Source organism: Mustela lutreola, chromosome 2, assembly GCF_030435805.1.
Source record: "Mustela lutreola isolate mMusLut2 chromosome 2, mMusLut2.pri, whole genome shotgun sequence".
NCBI classification, from domain to species: Eukaryota; Metazoa; Chordata; class Mammalia; order Carnivora; family Mustelidae; genus Mustela; species Mustela lutreola.
The window spans coordinates 199,873,165-199,892,636 of NC_081291.1; the positions used below are offsets into that span (position 1 = coordinate 199,873,165).

Below are 19,472 nucleotides of genomic sequence, written 5' to 3' on the forward strand. Positions count from 1 at the left end.
GTAGGTGTCCTGAAAAGTTGGATGTTCTCTGGGGGACTCAAAAGAGAGAAGGGAGATTTCTGTTCACCTGTAGAGGATGTCAGAATGGAAGAAGCCAAGTGGGTGTTGGGTATTAAGGAGGGCACTTGTTGTGATGAGTACTGGGTGTCGTATGTAAGTGATGAATCACTAAATTCTACTTCTGAAACTAATATTTCACTCAACGTTCACTAACTGGAATTTAAATAAAAACTCAAAACAAAAAGCAGAACAAAAAGAATAGAATGGGTGAAATCACTTCGAGGTGTTCCTATTGCTCTGTTTACAGAAACTGGTATACTGATGAACCTTCCTGTGGAAGTGAGAAATGTGTTGTGATGTATCATCAACCAACGGCCAATCCAGGCCTTGGGGGTCCCTACCTTTACCAGTGGAATGATGACAGGTGCAACATGAAGCACAATTACATCTGCAAGTATGAACCAGGTAGGAAATACCATAAATAGGGATAACGGATTTTGTCATATTTGGTTATATTTTGATCTTCACTATTTATATTTAGGCTTTACTGCCTTTGACTCTTTGTGTTTCTCTGCTGTGAAACCCAGACTTTCTCTACAGCTTGTCATAGAGCTCAGTGTCCTGAAAAATACTTTATGCTATAGAACAAATTGCCCAGTCAGTTAAGCAGAAGGGGTAACTGGACACATTTGGAGACCTGTATTTAAGGGAAAATAACATTTCTTTTTCTTTTTTCTTTTTTTTTTTCTTTATTAACATATAATGTATTAGCCCCAGGGATACAGGTCTGTGAATCGCCAGGTTTACATACTTCACAGCACTCACCATAACACATACCCTCCCCAATGTCCATAACCCCACCACCCTCTCCTGCCCCCCTCCCCCCAGCAACCCTAAGTTTGTTTTGTGAGATTAAAAGTCTCTTATGGTTTGTCTCCCTCCCGATCCCATCTTGTTTCATTTATTCTTTTCCTACCCCCCAACATCCCCCAACGTTGCATCTCCAATTCCTCATATCAGGGAGATCATATGATAGCTGTCTTTCTCTGCTTGACTTATTTCACTAAGCATAATACCCTCTAATTCCATCCACGTCGTCGCAAATGGCAAGATTTAATTTCTTTTGATGGCCGCATAGTATTCCATTGTGTATATATATCCCACCTCTTCTTTATCCATTCATCTGTTGATGGACATCTAGGTTCTTTCTATAGTTTGGCTACTGTGGACATTGCTGCTATAAACATTTGGGTGTACATGCCTTTTCAGATCACTGCATCTGTATCTTTAGGGTAAATACCCACTAGTGCAATTGCTGGGTCATAGGGTAGCTCTATTTTCAACTTTTTGAGGAACCTCCATGCTGTTTTCCAGAGTGGTTGCCCCAGCTTGCATTCCCACCAACAGTGTAGGAGGGTTCCCCTTTCTCTGCATCCTCACCAGCATCTGTCATTTCCTGACTTGTTAATTTTAGCCATTCTGACTGGTGTCAGGTGATATCTCATTGTGGTTTTGATTTGTATTTCCCTGATGGCGAGTGATGTGGAGCACTTTTTCATGTGTCTGTTGGCCATCTGGGTGTCTTCTTTGCAGAAGTGTCTGTTCATGTCCTCTGCCCATTTCTGGATTGTATTATTTGTTCTTTGGGTGTTGAGTTTGCTGAGACCTTTGTGGATTTTGGATACTAACCCTTCATCTGATATGGCATTTGCAAATATCTTCTCCCATTCTGTCAGTTGTCTTTTGGTTTTGTTAACTCTTTCCTTTGCTGTGCAAAAGCTTTTGATCTTGATGAAGTCCCAATAGTTCATTTTTGCCCTTGCTTCCCTTGACTTTGGCATGTTACTAGGAAGAAGTTTCTGCAGCTGAGGTCGAAGAGGTTGCTGCCTGTGTTCTCCTCAAGGATTTTGATGGATTCCTTTTGAGGTCCTTCATCCATTTTGAGTCTATTTTAGTGTGTGGTGTAAGGAAATGGTCCAATTTCATTTTCTGCATGTGGCTGTCCAATTTTCCCAACCCCATTTGTTGAAGAGACTATCTTTATTCCACTGGACATTCTTTCCTGCTTTGTCGAAGATTAGTTGACCATAGAGTTGAGGGTCTATTTCTGGGCTCTCTATTCTGTTACATTGATCTATGTGTCTGTTTTTGTGGCAGTACCATACTGTCTTGATGTTGACAGCTTTGTAATAGAGCTTGAAGTCTGGAATTGTGATGCCACCAACTTTGGATTTCTTTTTCAATATTCCTCTGGCTATTTGAGTTCTTTTCTGGTTCCATATAAATTTTAGGATTATTTGTTCCATTTCTTTGAAATAAATTGATGGGATTTTGATAGGGATAGCATTAAACATATAGATTGCTTTAGGTAGCATAGACATTTTCACAATATTTGTTCTTCTAATCCATGAGCATGGAACATTTTTCCATTTCTTTGGGTCTTCCTCAATTTCTTTCATGAGTACTTTATAGTTTTCCGAGTATACATTCTTCGCCTCTTTGGTTAGGTTTATTCCTAGGTATCTTATGGTTTTGGTTGCAATTATAAATGGGGTTGACTCCTCAATTTCTCTTTCTTCTGTCTTGTTGTTGGTGTAAAGAAATGCAACTGATTTCTGTGTATTGATTTTATATTCTGACACTTTACTGAATTCCTGTATAAGTTCTAGCAGATTTGGAGTGGAGTCTTTTGGGTTTTCCACATATAGTATCATATCATCTGCAAAGGCTGAGAGTTTCACTTCTTTGCCAATTTGGATGCCTTTAATTTATTTTTGTTTTCTGATTGCTGAGGCTAGGACTTCTAGTACTATGCTGAATAGCAGTGGTGATCATGGACAATCCTGCCATGTTTCTGACCTTAGTGGAAAAGCTCTCAGTTTTTCTCCATTGAGAATTATATTTGTAGTGGGTTTTTCATAGATGGCTTTGATGATATTGAGGTATGTACCCTCCATCCCTACACTCTGCAGAGTTTGGATCAGAAAAAGATGCTGTACTTTGTCAAATGCTTTTTCAGGGGGTTTCTGGGTGGCTCAATTTGTTAAGCAGCTGCTTTCGGCTCAGGTCATGATCCTGGAGTCTCGGGATGGAGTCCTGCATCGGGCTCCCAGCTCCATGGGGAGTCTGCTTCTCTCTCTGACCTTCTCCCTGCTCATACTCTCTCTCACTCAAATAAATAAAAATTTAAAAAATATATTAAAAAATGCTTTTTCAGCATCTATTGAGAGTATTATATGGTTCTTGTTCTTTCTTTTATTAATGTATCACATTGATTGATGTATAGATGTTGAACCAATCTTGCAGCCCTGGAATAAATTCCACTTGGTCATGGTGAATAATCCTTTTAATATACTGTTGGATTCTACTGGCTAATATTTTGGTGAGAATTTTTGCATCTGTGTTCATCAAGGATATTTGTCTGTAATTATCTTTTTTGATGGGATCTGTGTATGGTTTTGGGATCAAGGTAATGCTGACCTCATAAAATGAGTTTGAAAGTTTTCCTTCCATATCTATTTTTTGGAATAGTTTCAGAAGAATATGAATTAATTTTTTTCCTTAAATGTTTGATAGAATTCCCCTGGGAAGCCATCTGGCTCTAGGCTCTTGTTTGTTGGGAGTTTTTTTTTTTTTTAAAGATTTTATTTATTTATTTGACAGAGAGAAATTACAAGTACACTGAGAGGCAGGCAGAGAGAGAGAGAGAAGGAAGCAGGCTCCCTGCTGAGCAGAGAGCCCGATGCGGGTCTCGATCCCAGGACCCTGAGATCATGACCTGAGCCAAAGGCAGCTGAGCCACCCAGGCACCCCCTGTTGGGAGATTTTTGATGACTGCTTCAGTCTCCTTACTGGTTATGGGTCTGTTCAGGCTTTCTATTTCTTCCTGGTTCAGTTTTGGTAGTTTATATGTCTCTAGGAATGCATCCATTTCTTCCAGATTTTCAAATTTGCTGACATATAGTTGCTCATAATATGTTCTTATAATTGTTTATATTTCTTTGGTGTTGGTTGTGATCTCTCCTCTTTCATTCATGATTTTATTAATTTGGGTCCTTTTTCATTTCTTTTTGATAAGTCTGGCCAGGGCTTTATTACTCTTATTAATTCTTTCAAAGAACCAGCTCCTAGTTTCATTGATTTGTTCCTTTTTTTTTTTTTTTTTTGGTTTCTATTTCATTGATTTCTGCTCTGATCTTTATTATTTCTCTTCTGCTGGGTTTAGGCTTTCTTTGTTGTTCTTTCTCCAGCTCCTTCAAGTGTAGGGTTAGGTTGTGTATTTGAGACTTTTCTTGTTTCTTGAGAAAGGCTTGAATCGCTATATATTTTCCTCTCAGGACTGCCTTTGCTGTGTCTCACATATTTTGAACTGTTGTATTTTTGTTATCATTTGTTACTATGAATTTTTTCAATTCTTCTTTAATTTCTTGGTTGACCCATTCATTCATTAGAAGGGTGATCTTTACTCTCCATGTATTTGGATTCTTTCCAAATTTCATCTTGTGATTGAGTTCTAACTTCAGAGCATTGTGGTCTGAAAATGTGCAGGGAATGTTCCCAGTCTTTTGATATCAGTTGAGTCCTGATTTATGACCCAGGATGTGATCTATTCCGGAGAATGTTCCATGTACTCTAGAGAAAAATATATATCCTGTTGCTTTGGGATGGAATGTTCTGAATATATTTGTGATGCCCATCTCATCCAGTGTGCCATTTAAGGCCTTTACTTCCTTGTTGATTTTTGCTTAGATAATCTGTCTATTTCAGTGAGGGGAGAGTTAAAGTCCCCTACTATTATTATATTACTGTTGATGTGTTTCTTTGATTTTATTATTAATTGGTTTATATAGTTGGCTGCTCCCATGTTAGGGGCATAGATATTTAAAATTGTTAGATCTTCTTGTTGGACAGACCCTTTGAGTATGATATAGTGTCCTTCCTTATCTTTTGTTATAGTCTTTGGCTTAAAGTCCAATTGATCTGATAGAAGGATTGCCATCCCAGCTTTCTTCTGATGTCCATTAGCATGGTAAATTCTTTTCCACCCCCTCACTTTATTTTTTTTTTTATTTTTTTATTTTTAATTTTTATTTTTTATAAACATATATTTTTATCCCCAGGGGTACAGGTCTGTGAATCACCAGGTTTACACACTTCACAGCACACACCAAATCACATACCCTCCCCAATGTCCATAATCCCACCCCCTTCTCCCAAACCCCCTCCCCCCGGCAACCCTCAGTTTGTTTTGTGAGATTAAGAGTCACTTATGGTTTGTCTCCCTCCCAATCCCATCTTGTTTCATTTATTCTTGGGTTAAAGCCTCTGCCTTCGGCTCAGGTCATGATCCCGGGATCCTGGGATCGAGCCCTGAATCAGGCTCTCTGTTCAGTGGGGAGCCTGCTTCCTCCTCTCTCTTTGCCTGCCTCTCTGCCTACTTGTGATCTTTGTCAATTAAATAAATAAAACCTTAACAGAAAAAGAAGAAGCAGGACCAGGTAGCAAAGAGCTGGGGTTGCCAGATGACCACATAAGAGGCACCTAGGTAGCTCCACCCCCTCACTTTAAATCTGGAGGTGTCTTTGGGTCTAAAATAACTTTCTTGTAGGCAGCATATTGATGGGTTTTATTTTTTTATCCATTCTGATACCCTGTGTCTTTTGATTGGGGCATTTAGCCCATTAACATTCAGGGTAACTATTGAGAGATATGAATTTAGTTCCATTGTATTGCCTGTAAGGTGACTGTTGCTGTATATTGTCTCTGTTCCTTTCTGATCTACTATTTTTAGGGTCTTTCTTTGCTTAGAGGACCCCTTTCAAGATTTCCTGTAGAGCTGGTTTAGTGTTTGCAAATTCTTTCAGTTTTTGTTTGTCCTGGAAGCTTTTTATCTCTCCTCCTATTTTCAATGATAGCCTAGCTGGATATATTATTCTTGGATGAATGTTTTTTCTTGTTTAGTGCTCTGAATATATCATGCCAGTTCTTTCTGGCCTGCCAGGTGTCTGTGGATAAGTCTGTTGCCAATATAATACTTTTACCATTGTATGTTACAGACTTCTTGTCCCAGGCTGCTTTCAGGATTTTCTCGCTAAGACTTGTAAATTTTACTATTAGGTGATGGGGTGTGGACCTATTCTTATTGATTTTGAGGGGGGTTCTCTGTGCCTCCTGGATTTTGATGCTTGTTCCCTTTGCCATATTAGGGAAATTCTCTACAATAATTCTTTCCAATATACCTTCTGCTCCCCTCTTTCTTCTTCTTCTGGAATCCCAATTACTCTAATGTTGTTTTGTCTTATGGTATCACTTATCTTTTGAAATCCCCCCTCATGGTCCAGTGGTTGTTTGTTTCTCTTTTGCTTCACTTCTTTATTCTCTGTCATTTGGTCTTCTATATCACTAATTCCCTCTTCTGCCTCATTTATCCTAGCAGTAAGAGCCTCCATTTTTTTATTGCACCTCATTGATAGCTTTTTTGATTTCAACTTGGTTAGACTTTAGTTATTTTATTTCTCCAGAAATAAATTTATTTTTGTTTCTCTAATATCTTCCATGCCTTTTTTGAGCCCAGCTGGCACCTTGAGAATCATCATTCTGAATTCTAGATCTGATATATTATCAATGTCCGTATTGATTAGGTCCCTGGTCTTTGGTACTGTCTCTTTTTCTTTTTTTTTTTTTGTGTGTGTGTGTGTGGTGAGTTTTTCTGCCTTGTCATTTTACTCAGATAAGAATATATGAAGGAGCAAATAAAATACTAAAAGGGTTGAAAAAACCCCAGGAAAATGTGCTTTAACCAAATCAGACGACACCCCAAATTGTGGAGGGGGAGAAAGGGGGTAAAAAGACGTTCAGAAAAAATAAATAAAAGAAGAAAAAATAAAGAAAGAAAAAATATTAAAAAGAAAAACTATATATATATAAGACTGGTGAATAGAACAGGATCACCCACTTAATTTTGGAGTTTTGGTCTTTTAGAAGAAACTACCTCCCAATATTTTAAAGAATGAAAAACATATATAAGGGTAAACATGATGAAGGGATAGAATATGAGTATAAAGATGATTTTTTTTTTAAATTTCTAAAAAAGGAGTTGATAAGTTGGTTGGGAGAATAAAGAAAAAAAAGTGGAGGGAATTCCTCAGGCTGGAGACTAGAACAAAGCCCTGTGATAGATTTAGGGTATATTTTGATCTATTAGAAGAAGTTGTATCCTAATTTTTTTTAGAAGAAAAAACCCTATGTGTATACAAAAAATAAAGTTAGATACAATGAAGGATAAAATATGACTATAATAATGATTTTTTGAAAGGTATTATTTATATAAACTAGTTAAAGAATGTTAAAAGAGGAAAGGGTAAAAGTTAAGAAAAATAGCAGAAGAAAAACATAAAATTAAAAAAAATTAATTAACTTTGCAAGACTGAAGAATCATGGGGAGAAAGCCATGAATTCCATTCTTTGCTTTCTCCTCCTCTGGAATTCAGCTATTCTCCTTGGTAAGTGAACTTGGTTATGGCTGGATTTCTTACTGATCTCCTTGGGGAGGGGCCTGTTGTGGTGATTCTCAAGTGTCTTTGTCCCAGGCAGAATTGCACAGCCCTTACCAGGGGCCAGGATAAGTAACCCGCTCGGGTTAGCTTTCAGGAGCTTTTGTTCCCTGAACACTTTCCGCAGAGTTCTGGAGGTCAGTAATGAAAATGGTAGCCTCCCAATCTCTGGCCTGGAGGAGCCGAGAGCTTGGGGCCCCACTCCTCAGTGCGCCCTCAGAGAAAAATGCTCAATCACTCCCATCTCCCTGGCCTCTGGCAACACTCCGAGCTCACCCAGCCTGTGACCAAGCTTCTCTGTCTCTGGCACACAGCCCCACATGTAGTCTCTGAACCCCACCTGAGCTCTTCCAGGGGGGATCTCTTGGATCTGGTGGGGTCCTCACTCACAGACCAGTGGTCTGTGCCATGGATCACAATTTAAGGTAATCCTGAGTTGAGAACTCACTCCTTGGCTTTGTCTCTGTAGCTGGCTTCCCTGCTTTAATACCTGTGAGCTCTGCAACACTCAGACACCCTCGATCCTTCTGTGACCCCATGGGACCTGAGACCACACTGTCCCCAAGTGGGCTTCACCCCGGTTTAGCCTCTGGAGTGATGTCCCTCAGTGGAGCAGATTTTTAAAAGTTCTGATTTTGTGCTCCATTGCTCCGCCGCTTGCCAGGAGCCAGCCCCTCCCCCCGCAGTCTGTCGTCCCGTTGCTTTGGATTTACTTATCGCCAGTCCTACCTTTCAGAAAGTGGTCATTTTCTGTTTCTAGAATTGCTGCTCTTCTTCTCTTCGATCTCCTGTTGGATTTGTAGGTGTTCAGAATGGTTTGATAAGCTATCTAGCTAATCTCCTGCTACCTGATGTCATCTCAGCCTGCTACTCCTCTGATATCTTTACTCAAGGCCGGGAGAATAACATTTCCAATGTTTAGGTCAAATTGTGTTTTTGTAAACAGATTTTTATGAAGAATAAATGTCTATTTTTAAATATTTTAAATATGTAGTGTAAAGTTTTTGAAGTTGGTATAAATCATCAATGCAATGAAAGCACCTAGGGATTTACACATGTGAGTGACAGATCATTGGATGATTATCCAATGCATTTAAGGGAAAAAAATGACTTTCCTCTGGGAACATTAGCATCTCTTTTGTTGACATTGCCACTTCACATGTGCTCCTCATTGGAAGTCAGACTGATTCTAGCTCACTGAGGCATAGTGGAAAAAGATTAGGGGCTTGTGCCATGGTCTTCCTTTTTGTCATTCTTTGGAATCTACCCCATTGATAGCTTTGGTTTGAAGTCTCTGACTTCTTGTCATGGGAAGCATGGGAAGATTGTCTTGTCCTGAGCTACACTGGTGGGGTTTCCTGTGGACATAGTAAATTTAAATTACCTTTAAGAGGGCAGTTCCACTAAATTAATATTTGACAAAAAATAGAGACTAACCAAAATTACATGAACTAATTTTTTTAATCACCTGAGAAAGTCAAGCTAGACACCTAGGCTTTGAGAGATTTTTTATGTTTTTCTCCTTCTCAGTGCTGGGAAGTGCCATTTGAAGTCTTCTGAGGGGCTGTCTACTTGACCTCAAAATGTGTTCATGGAAGGCAATTAGAATCAAGTACTGCTATTTCTATTATTCTCTTGAAATTACATGATTCCTTTCTCATAAGACCTTAAAGCACCAGAGATTATTTGGATTAGATTCACCCTTCTCTTTATATTTATCCTGCTCTTCAGTGTATTAGCCAGCTTTCTTTATCCCCGGTAAGTTTATTCTTTAAAGCCCTAAATCCATCATTACCCTCTTAGAAGCCTTTGCAAAGCCAAATCTGTTATGCACTTATGTTCTTTGTCTTAATTTTTTTTTCTTAGAAAAATATAAAGTTAAAGTTCTCTGATACTTTCCATTGGTGATACTGTGTACTATTGAATGAAACAAAGTATGTTATAGAGTATCCTTACTATTTCTTTCTCCTTTCTTTGGACTTTTAGGTAAACTATTTGACCCTTCATACATTTATTTTATTTTTATTTTGCATTCCTACTTACCAAATTATTGAGGACACTGCCAAGCCCAGAATCTTCTTTACTTGTTCTGTGTAGGTAATCTAGGTTCATATTACGCATGGAGGAGCACTTAAGATAAAAAAATATATATATATATATATTTCTCTATCTTCTATATTCTACCTAAATGTTCAAATAATTCACAAATATACTTTGTGAATAAGATTCCTTTATGTATTTTTTTTTTTGTTTTTGGTGCACATGTGCAGTGTTATTGTTATAAATGTATAGCTATATTTAGAGTCTTATTAATATAGTTAGAATTTTTATTCTTTATTCTAATAGTCTAAATATGTATTTCTTTATTTTATTTTAAATATTTGTCTTCTACTTGCTAACCTTCCTTAGGCTGAGTGTTTTATTTATGGAGGAGGCTAATTTGATTAAATTTCTTGTTTCTATAGTCAATGCTCTTTTAGTGGAGAATGATTAGTTTTTAATGGTGAGGGGGTTGGAGGAGTAAGCAGTGGGATTTATTAAAATGCATGAATTAGGACACCAATTATTTTGAACTTTATTCTCCAGCTCCCCGAAGCACTGTGTGGTTTGAACTTAGTCTCCTCTTTCTGCCCCCTACACACCATCTAAAATATGACTAATGATATCTGAAGTAGTAAATAATTAACCTAGTTATGAAGACTTGGAATAACTCACTAATTGATTTTCTTACTCTCTTCTCAATTTTTTGTTATTGCCTTGTGAGTTACATATCTATTTTCTGTGTCTATCAGTGTTATCTTAAGAAATTTTCATGGGGATCCTTCTGAATCTAATGTTCACACTTATTAAAATTACATTATGCCCTCTTTTTCTTAGACATTAAAAATAGTGTTTACGTTAAGTTTCTAAAATGTTGTTAATGAGAAATTATATTGATCTAAAGATTATTAAGATTATTTTTTAAAAATAACCAGTTCTATATTGGTAAATTGTATTAAATCTGTATATTTGTGCAGCAAACCCCATTAAAGCAGCAGCTGGCATAGAGGGCCCAAGTTATGTAGAAAAATGTGTAGGATAGAACTGTATCTAAAACTTATAGGAGGATATTGAAGTGTTAGGGTGAAATATGTGTGGAAGAATAATAAATGTTATTACAGTACAGTGTATGATAAATGTCCAATAAAGAAAGACTATGTGGCTAAATTAGAGTAGCCAATCTAATATTAAAAATGATTTAACATGCTGAACTAATATAGAATGCTGCCTGTGTTTTATTTTTTTCTTTTCCATCAGTTATCAAACATAAACAGAATTATATTTTTGAAACAAATGAAGACAAGTTATCGGTTTTTTTGTTCTCATTGATTCAACTTACTTTCACTGAACTATTAATTTACCAAACAGTGCCTTACATTAAAAAAAAGATAGCAGAACAATACCAGATCATGTAAGAAATTTTGACATTTTTTTTAAAGATTTTATTTATTTATTTGTCAGACAGAGAGGGAGAGAGAGCAAGCGAGCACAGGCAGGCAGAGAGGCAGGCAGAGGCAGAAGGAGAAGCAGGCTCCCCGCCGAGCAAGGAGCCGTATGTGGGACTCGATCCCAGGACCCCGGGATCATGACCTGAGCTGAAGGCAGCTGCTTAACCAACTGAGCCACCCAGGGGTCCCAAATTTTGACATTTTTAAATTGTATAACCATTAAAGACATCTTATCTTGTAAAACCAGGAAAAGAAATAACTTGCAAGCCTTAATTTATTATTATTAATATTTTTAAAGAAATAGATGCTACTGAAAGCACATCTAAGTATGGCATTGTTTTTCTAGGACAGAAATGTGCTTTAGAACATCGCTATTTGAATCACCTATTCCAAATGCATCCATGTACAGTCGTCTGCTGATTTTATTGCACGGAGAAACCTAGATATTGCACTGATATTAATGAAGAAGCCATCTAGGCTTGTCTTGGAATGGCACTTAGTGTCTCACATTCTTAGACTCCCAATTCTTGCTTCTTGTTGCCTTTCTTTCTACTTGTTGGGTCATGATTGGCTGTAGCAGGCTGTTGTCAGTATAGACATGGTATTGATTGCTAAAGGCAGTTTGGGGGTTGCAAGGACCCAGTCGATCTGAGTCACAAAGATTTATCAACTGGTTACTTTATTCAAAGGTAAAGAAATGATGACTTCACAGTTGAGTAATTTCATGTAAATTTAAATTCAAGATATAATTTTTAATCCATAAAGTATTCAGAAATTGAAACTCTGGTGTTTACATTGTTTTATTATAAAGTTTTATTTTCATCTGTGTTTGTATTTCTCTTCTTTATCATTATATATGATGCCTGTACCAATTATTTACAGAGATTAATCCAACTTCTCCTGTAGAAAAGACTTATTTTACAAATCAACCAGGAGACACCCATCAAAATGTGGTCGTTACTGAAGCAGGTAATGAATTCACCTGTTTTTAACCGCCCCCTAACAAGAGCAGAAACTATAATTGTAAGCTCTGCTTCATGCTGGCCCTAAATTTTCTTGTTGTTTGGTGATATGGTTCACTGAATTTGGCCCATGGGAGTTTACCTTTGAACTAATAATGCTGAGCTAGTTTTTGAGCAGAAGAATCTATTTGTTTCCTTCCTATTTTTTCACTTCAAGTCAACATATCTAGTAATAAACTAAGTAATCCACATGAAAACCTGGACTCACAACTTTTCACATAACACGTAGGCATTATGATGTAAATGGGCACATTCAGCAGGTTGCAAACCATGGTGTGCTGGTAAATGTTTAGTGAGTGGCTGATGTGGGAGTGGGTATAAAAGCAAAAGCCTGATTTGTATCCTTTGCAGATTCCCATGGTAAGTGTTCTCCTATCTTGGCTGGTTTCAGGATATGGAGGGGATATCACTGGTGAGCAGGGTGGACAGAATGTGTACAAAGAGCTCCCAACCCAGAAGCCCCTGGCACAACCTACTCTGCCAAAGAAACAATGAAATCCCAGTGCAAGTTGCACATTCCATGATTGGAATTATAAATCCCAATCAGAAACTTCTCCTAAGATTAGTTAGTTAGGCGCTCTTTTAGCATGGGCCTGTGATGACCAGACAGAAATCTTAAGCAATCCTTAAGATTAAGAAATCAGAAAGCAATCCTAGTTGCTTTGTGAAGATTGAGCCAAAGGCCCAAAGTCTCAGAGTCTTTCCCCAGGTGATCCAAAATCCATGAAAGAGTAGGAAATACTTTCTCTTCTTCTTGACTGTTACAGATAAGGGTTCATGATGGTTATTTGGAAAAAGAACAAAAATGTTTCCTGAATCCTTAAAGTCCTTGAAGTTGTGTGTTGGGAGCTCAAGATTAAAGGAAAGCATAGCAAGTTACCCCCAAAATACCCCATCACTAGACCTCAGTTAATACATCTTTTATTAACAAAGGACATGATGTACAGTTATGTGGATAGTTTGATCTAAGTCTGGTCTACTTTGACTAGAATTATTTAGATTGCTAATGCTGACAGTTTTCGATTTACTAGCAAAACACATAGTTTTTCCATTTTCATTTCTTACATGTACATGATATTAAACCTTAGTGCTTTTTATTTTTCAGGTGCCTGATTTTAAAGCCAGTCAGAACATCTAGACCTAATTAAAAATGCTAATAAATAATTACATGAGGAATATTTTCCCTCTTATGACCTTGAAGAAATGTTTAATGCAGTGATTTTAATTTATATGGGGCTTAAGTGTGGCAGTGTTTTATTTTACCAAGGATACCTAACATTATTAAGTGTGATGGAACAGGATTAAAAAAAATGATTCATTTTAGAATTTAATTAAGATCAAGTCCTTATGCGTCTGGAATCTTGCATCTCTGGGTTATGCCTGTGTCATTAGTTAATATTTACTAATATTTAGTATTTTGATTTAACCCCAGAGAGTCTTGCATATCATTGTGGCATTGACCTTACTGGTTAAGATGATTATATAACCAATAAATCAACAATTATTTTAATAATCAGTGCTTATTACTTAAAGTAATAATGGAGAAGGATTAATGAAGTGAGATAGCTAAGATTATTAGTATGTCATGAAAACTAGTCCCTATCAAAATGGCAGATTTAATAATAGTTTTAGAAATATGGACATTGAACTGGAGAATGGCAAACAAACAAATGTATTTCACTAGATTATTCAATATTAGAGAAGAAACTTTCTCAGAATTCATTTATTTATAATAAATCTATTTTACCTTAAAGTTTTGGAAAATGTTTATATAGTTTCAGTGTTAGAATTCTGCCTCAGACATCTTTTTATACTAAGACTGTTTTGCTTTTGTAGGCATAATTCCCAATCTAATTTATGTTGTTATACCAACAATCCCACTGCTTTTATTGATACTGGTCGCTTTTGGAACCTGCTGTTTCCAGATGCTGCATAAAAGGTAAATAATTCATATATGTAGAGACAACTTGAAAAGTTTTCTATAGGTTTTCCAGAGCTCATTTGAAAAGTATAGAATTATATTTTTAATTTGCCTTAAGAAAGTTCTGATTTTAGTTCTGTCAGTACAAATCCAGAATATACAACCTAATAAGATAGGCCTTGATTATAGGATTCATGAATTATTTCACTTAATATTCACAAGTCGTAGGAAGTGGATACTCTTTTGTTTCGGTTTTTCAGTTGAGGATATGGTGGCTTACATGAGTTATACAGTTTGCCTTGGGTTTCTTAGCTAGTGTGTGTGGCAGATTTGAAATTTGAATCCTTGCAAGCTGACAACATACACAACTATACTATACTCTCTTGTTTATTATATATAAGCATTAATGCTAAACCTTTCCAACTTGACCCCAAGTTGTATGTAAGACTTGGTTTTGGGTACACTCTATAGTACCTTTTTTAAAATTTTAAGTCATAGGTTTTTATTTCCAAAGGATCTTTTGAATATAGGAAATAAAGTACAAATGTAAAAATAGGTCACTTTTAGGAGGCAGTTTCCATCAAAATGATATGTCTTAATAGCAACATTCTTGGGGGTATTCTTTTATATCTATTTAATCCTACCCTTGAGTTAAAGATGAAATTTTTTCATGTGTGTCAATTTATCAGTTAAAAATTAATACATGAAATATAGATACATGTTAAAATAAAAAGGTATTGTGTTTAAATGAGAGCATATTTGCTAGAATAAACTTGCCATCTTTGTCAGTATTTTATTTTATTTTACTTTAATTTAGTTTAATTTTTTTTTCTTATTTTATTTTTTGTTTTCTTAAAAGGAACCTTTATCAGTATTTTAAACAAAAACAAGTGCCTTCATCAGGGAAGGACCTGCAAATGAAGTCATATTTTTCTTTTGATTAGAGTTCATCTTCATCTGTTTCTGAAATAAACCATAAAGATCCACTAAGTTAAAAAAAAAAAAGCCCCAGAAAAACAAAACAAAAATGTTAAATAGATGTAAACTCTAAATGGTTCACATAAATTGTTTTAAGGGACACAAAGTGTGATGTACAGGCTCCTTAAATAAGATATTTTGAATAATGATAAGTTAAGCCTGGAAAATTAATACTATATTGTGCCTTTGGGTTTTCCAACATATCTGGGAAACAAAGTTAAAATTTTAGGGTAGTATTTTGTACAGAAGAAAGACAGTAGTAAATATTTCATTTATTCCCTTAATACCTAAGGCTATAGATGGAAAGATGATTAGTCATTTTGAAAACCAGAGAAGTAGAGAGAGGATGTGACATAAATTTCCCCTTAATCCAGCAAACTGTTAAGGAAGAGCTATAAATAACAAATAAGATTGAAAAATAATTTTTAAAAATATTATACAGACATTGTCATTCCTAAAATAAAAATTACTCAAGTGCCAGTAACTGAGATTTCTCTAAAGTTTGTTTTTCTTCTTCCAAATAATATATTATTGTGGAGATTCTATTCATATAAAAGTCTTCCAAGTTTTTATACCTTTGAAGATCTGAGGAGTTTTCACTTGTTTCAAATTCTGCGAGTGAGAAAATAAACCAAAATCGAGTACCTCCAGATGCCGGAATTAGCTGTAGTGCTTATTTCATTCGTTCTTAGATCCTCCCCTTTTCCTTTCTTCCAGGAAAGCAAGGAGAAACTTCACCAAAGACTCAACTCCATTATCATCTGAGTGCCTTGCAGAAAGTTTAAATTCCAATCTGGTACACATAATGGTTTATATCATTCCATGTCATATTCAAAGCAATAACTCGTTTCCTTAACTGGTAGTAACTCTTAAATGAAATACTAATGCTACACAAAATTTAAGTTACATTAATAACTTAACCATCTTTTATTTACTATTTGAAAAAAATTTCTTGTTTTTCATAAACTTTGCTTGGTTTATTTTTCATTCATGTTAGATGACTTCATAGATAAAAGATGTATTGTTCGTACTTTTTTGGAAGCAAATCTCCAAAACGTTTAATTTGGTCACAGTATTTTATTAGTAACAAATTCAGTTACATTGAAGTCAATGAAGTAGTATTATAGAATTGTATTGATCAGGCTTGTTAGGAAGAATTCTTTTCTGTATCGGATGGAGTTCTGCCATATGTGGTAGACTGAGAGTAGATGGAATGGGTTACCTGTGGGCTGTGGAGCAGATGTCCGTGAAGAGACTGTCTGTGGGAGGCAGGAAGTGCAGGGCCCAAGTTACAGGAACCAGAAGTGGTTAAGTGATCCAGGTGAGGGTTCTTTCTCAGGAAATGAGAGCCAGGAACCTAGATTTTGGTAAGTAGCCTGGTAGAGGATGATTTTCAGAGCTAAACTCAGGAACAGGCAATTATGCAGGAAACTGAGAAGTGGCCATTTTATGAAAAAGAGAGTGAGAAGATAGCCAGCCCACTATGGGGGGATGGAAGTGTGGGCTTGGATTCTATATCTGACAGGAGGGAAGTTCTGTCTCAGATCTCAAGGTAGGAAGTTATTAAGGCCTGAATCTACTTTGAACTGCATTGGTTGCAGAGACTGAAGCAAAGCCAAACTTTCGGGGATTAAGTGACTTAACTATAAAACAGGAAAACAGAGGGGAAGAGGGGTTTAGGAAGGTACTTATGATTTGGCATCAAATACAGCCCATATGAACAGAAGAATATCCAAAAAGCAAAATTTCAAAAATCAGTGATCAAATAAATTGAAAATTTATGAGTGATTATAATGAAACTTTTTGGTATTATGTCAGACACTTTTGTGTGTGTGTGTGTGTGTGTGTGTGTGTGTTTGAATGTGTCTGAATTCTAAACTAAGAAGGGTCAGAGATCAATTTTGTTTTTTCCACCATTTCACATGACCTGTTTACCATCTTCACATACTGGAATAATCTAGAATCTTTTATAGATATGCTGGTGAGAGAAGAAAGACCATTTTATAAGGGTCTGAAATATCTCCATTTGGACCAAAACATGTCTATTTCAATAAAAAGTCCCAAACGTTGAATTTATATCTTCTTATGTTTTTCAGTAAAGGAAGAACAAAAACTAGCCCAACTCAGTCCACACTATGGATTTCAAAAAGCACCAGAAAAGAAAGTGGCATGGAAGTATAATATTCACTGACTTGGCTCCAAAAGAGAAAATAAAATTGTCTAATTCTGGATCTGCATCAGGAATGGCATCAGAACATTAGCTTGGAATGGCTTGAAATCTCAAAGGACCTGCAAGATGAACTGTAAGCTCCCTCTTGAGGCAAATATTAAAATAATTTTTATATATCTATTATTTCATTTACAAAATACGCTGTGCTAATAATGGAGTGAGACATGCTTATTTCGCTAAAGGATGCACCCAAATGTCAAGCAAATGGAATGGACCGTGCAGATAAAATTGCTGTCAACACATCAGAGAAGTGTATGTGTTGGAAGCAGGTATTTTTGTTTCTGTCAATTTTCATAAGTTATAACCTAGTTAATGTAATGTAAATTGTACTAAAATTTACAGTGTGCAAAAATATTTTACCTTTACATAAGTGTTTGATAAAAATGAACTGTTCTAGTATTTATTTTTATGGTGTTTCATTTTTCAATACATGCTGTTTTGATCAAAGAAATGTATCACTGTTTTCAACTGACTCCTCACACACATAGATCTATTACCATAGAAAAAGTTTCTTTTATAGAAGTGGTTCATCTTCTTTCAGTTTCTCTGTTCTGGGGTCAATGTTTAGGAAATCTCTTCAGAAATAAGAAGCTATTTCAGTAACTGTGATGTAAATTTACTCAAATATTTTACTTAGAGGCAAGAATTGTCTAATTTCAATTGTGCAAGACATGTGCCTTACAGTTGTTTTTAGTTTAAAATTCAACAGATTTTGTAATAACTTTGTTAATAGCCGTATCAACAATATTACACTCAGTCTAGAGCAAAACAAAAGTGGCATACACAATATAAATCATGTCTTCACATGTTGCCTATATAACCACAAGTAGTTCTCTGAGGGTTCTGGAATCAGTTTGGTCCCTCCCTTGCCGACAAAACAAAGATGGTTGTTGGAGGGTGGGGATTAACACTGGAAGCAGATGGCTGTGGAGTATGCTTAAGGTTTTCCCATAGCTCTGCTCAGCCTCTATCAGCTGTAAAATAGTCTCATCTGTTTGGTGAGACCAGGTGCATTGTCACCATCAGTGTCGGGGTAAGCACAGCACACAGATAATTCACCAAGGAGAGAAACTATGAATTACTGTGAACATGGGTTGGAGGGCATTGGCGATTCTGGGTTCGTGTTGAGGGTTTGCCTGAGAGAGTGAACTGTGGCTCCTCTTGTCTTATCTTCTCTAGTTTCTTCAATGCTTGTGGCTTCTTGAGACTTGTAACTCTCGGGTCTTCAAATGTTCCTGTGTTCCTTTTAAGTAAATAAAAAGTTCTTGTTTCTGAAGAATGACCATGGATATTGTCTAAATCTTTTAAGTGAACAAAATAGAGGTTTTTCATCTGTACATGAAGAGGAAGACAAACGACTATTGAAGAAGGGTATGAATGGAAGTTGGGGTTATAGAGCGTTTTAAACCTCAACTTTCCCCTGGTTAGCCATTTAAACTGGAAAATAAAGAGCTTTTATTAAGGCAATTCACAACTAAAGTTGGTTGGCAAAACTTCGAGACAAATAGAAATGAGTGGGTGCTGGCACCCTTTCACCTGCTTAGAGACTGAAGGAGGCAGCAGCTGCATTCTAAGGTCCAATCTGACACATGTAGCACTTCCTTTCCCTACTTGGTTTCCCATCATTGCTGGGATCTCCATCTTCCCTCCAAGGTCCTACCATGTGTTTCTTCCTTCAGTTGGGTCTTAAGGGACAGGAGACAGTGCTTTCCCCGTAGTCTGGCCACCCATGACTATACCACAACAGCTGCATGGCCGGAGAGGCAAGGCAATGGGGGAGGGCCGTGGTTTTGCCTGTTGTCTTGATCCACGCCTGTAAAACTCTTCTGGTATCTGTTTCTAAACCCATACAGTCAACTTCCCTTTTGTGAGACGGTGACAGTGAGACTGTCCTTAAGGTTTCTTAAACTTTTTGCTGACCTCTGAAAAATGAAAAGAAGTACTTGGTACCTTGTGTATCTGGTGTGTTTGTATATTCACATGTGTGTGTCTGGAAATGCAGGTGAATCGTGGACAATATCCAGGTAGTAAAATCAAACAATACATCCTAACTACTTTGTTCATCCTTTCTAACTACTCTTAAGATCAAATCATTGGAAAGGTCTTAAAAAGAGTAGTGCATTCGAGGACTCCTAATTTTTGTCCAAGACTAAATACCACAAATGTTTACCAGGATTTTGTAGTGCCCAATTATCTGGCCACACTTTCTTATATGATATTGTTTTCCCTTTCTCTGTTCCCCAGAGAGAGAGACTTTTGGTACAGCAACATGTGATTATC

General features: G+C 36.5%; 1 protein-coding gene across 2 annotated transcripts in view; it reads left to right on the plus strand.

Annotated features, from left to right (window-relative positions):
• The window catches only part of CHODL (chondrolectin), a 28,673-nt gene extending 10,167 nt beyond the window's left edge, over nt 1-18,506 (plus strand). The window contains exons 3-7 of one of the 2 annotated variants that reach the window (XM_059165274.1): nt 308-465; nt 11,924-12,010; nt 13,900-14,002; nt 15,680-15,758; nt 17,059-17,146. In XM_059165274.1, the coding sequence (XP_059021257.1) occupies nt 308-465; nt 11,924-12,010; nt 13,900-14,002; nt 15,680-15,758; nt 17,059-17,061 (430 nt within the window). In that variant the 3' untranslated portion in view covers nt 17,062-17,146. Of the gene's footprint in view, nt 1-307; nt 466-11,923; nt 12,011-13,899; nt 14,003-15,679; nt 15,759-17,058 lie in introns of both variants that reach the window. The other variant, XM_059165273.1, reaches the window with a different exon arrangement.
• The last annotated feature ends 966 nt before the right edge of the window (nt 18,507-19,472 follow it).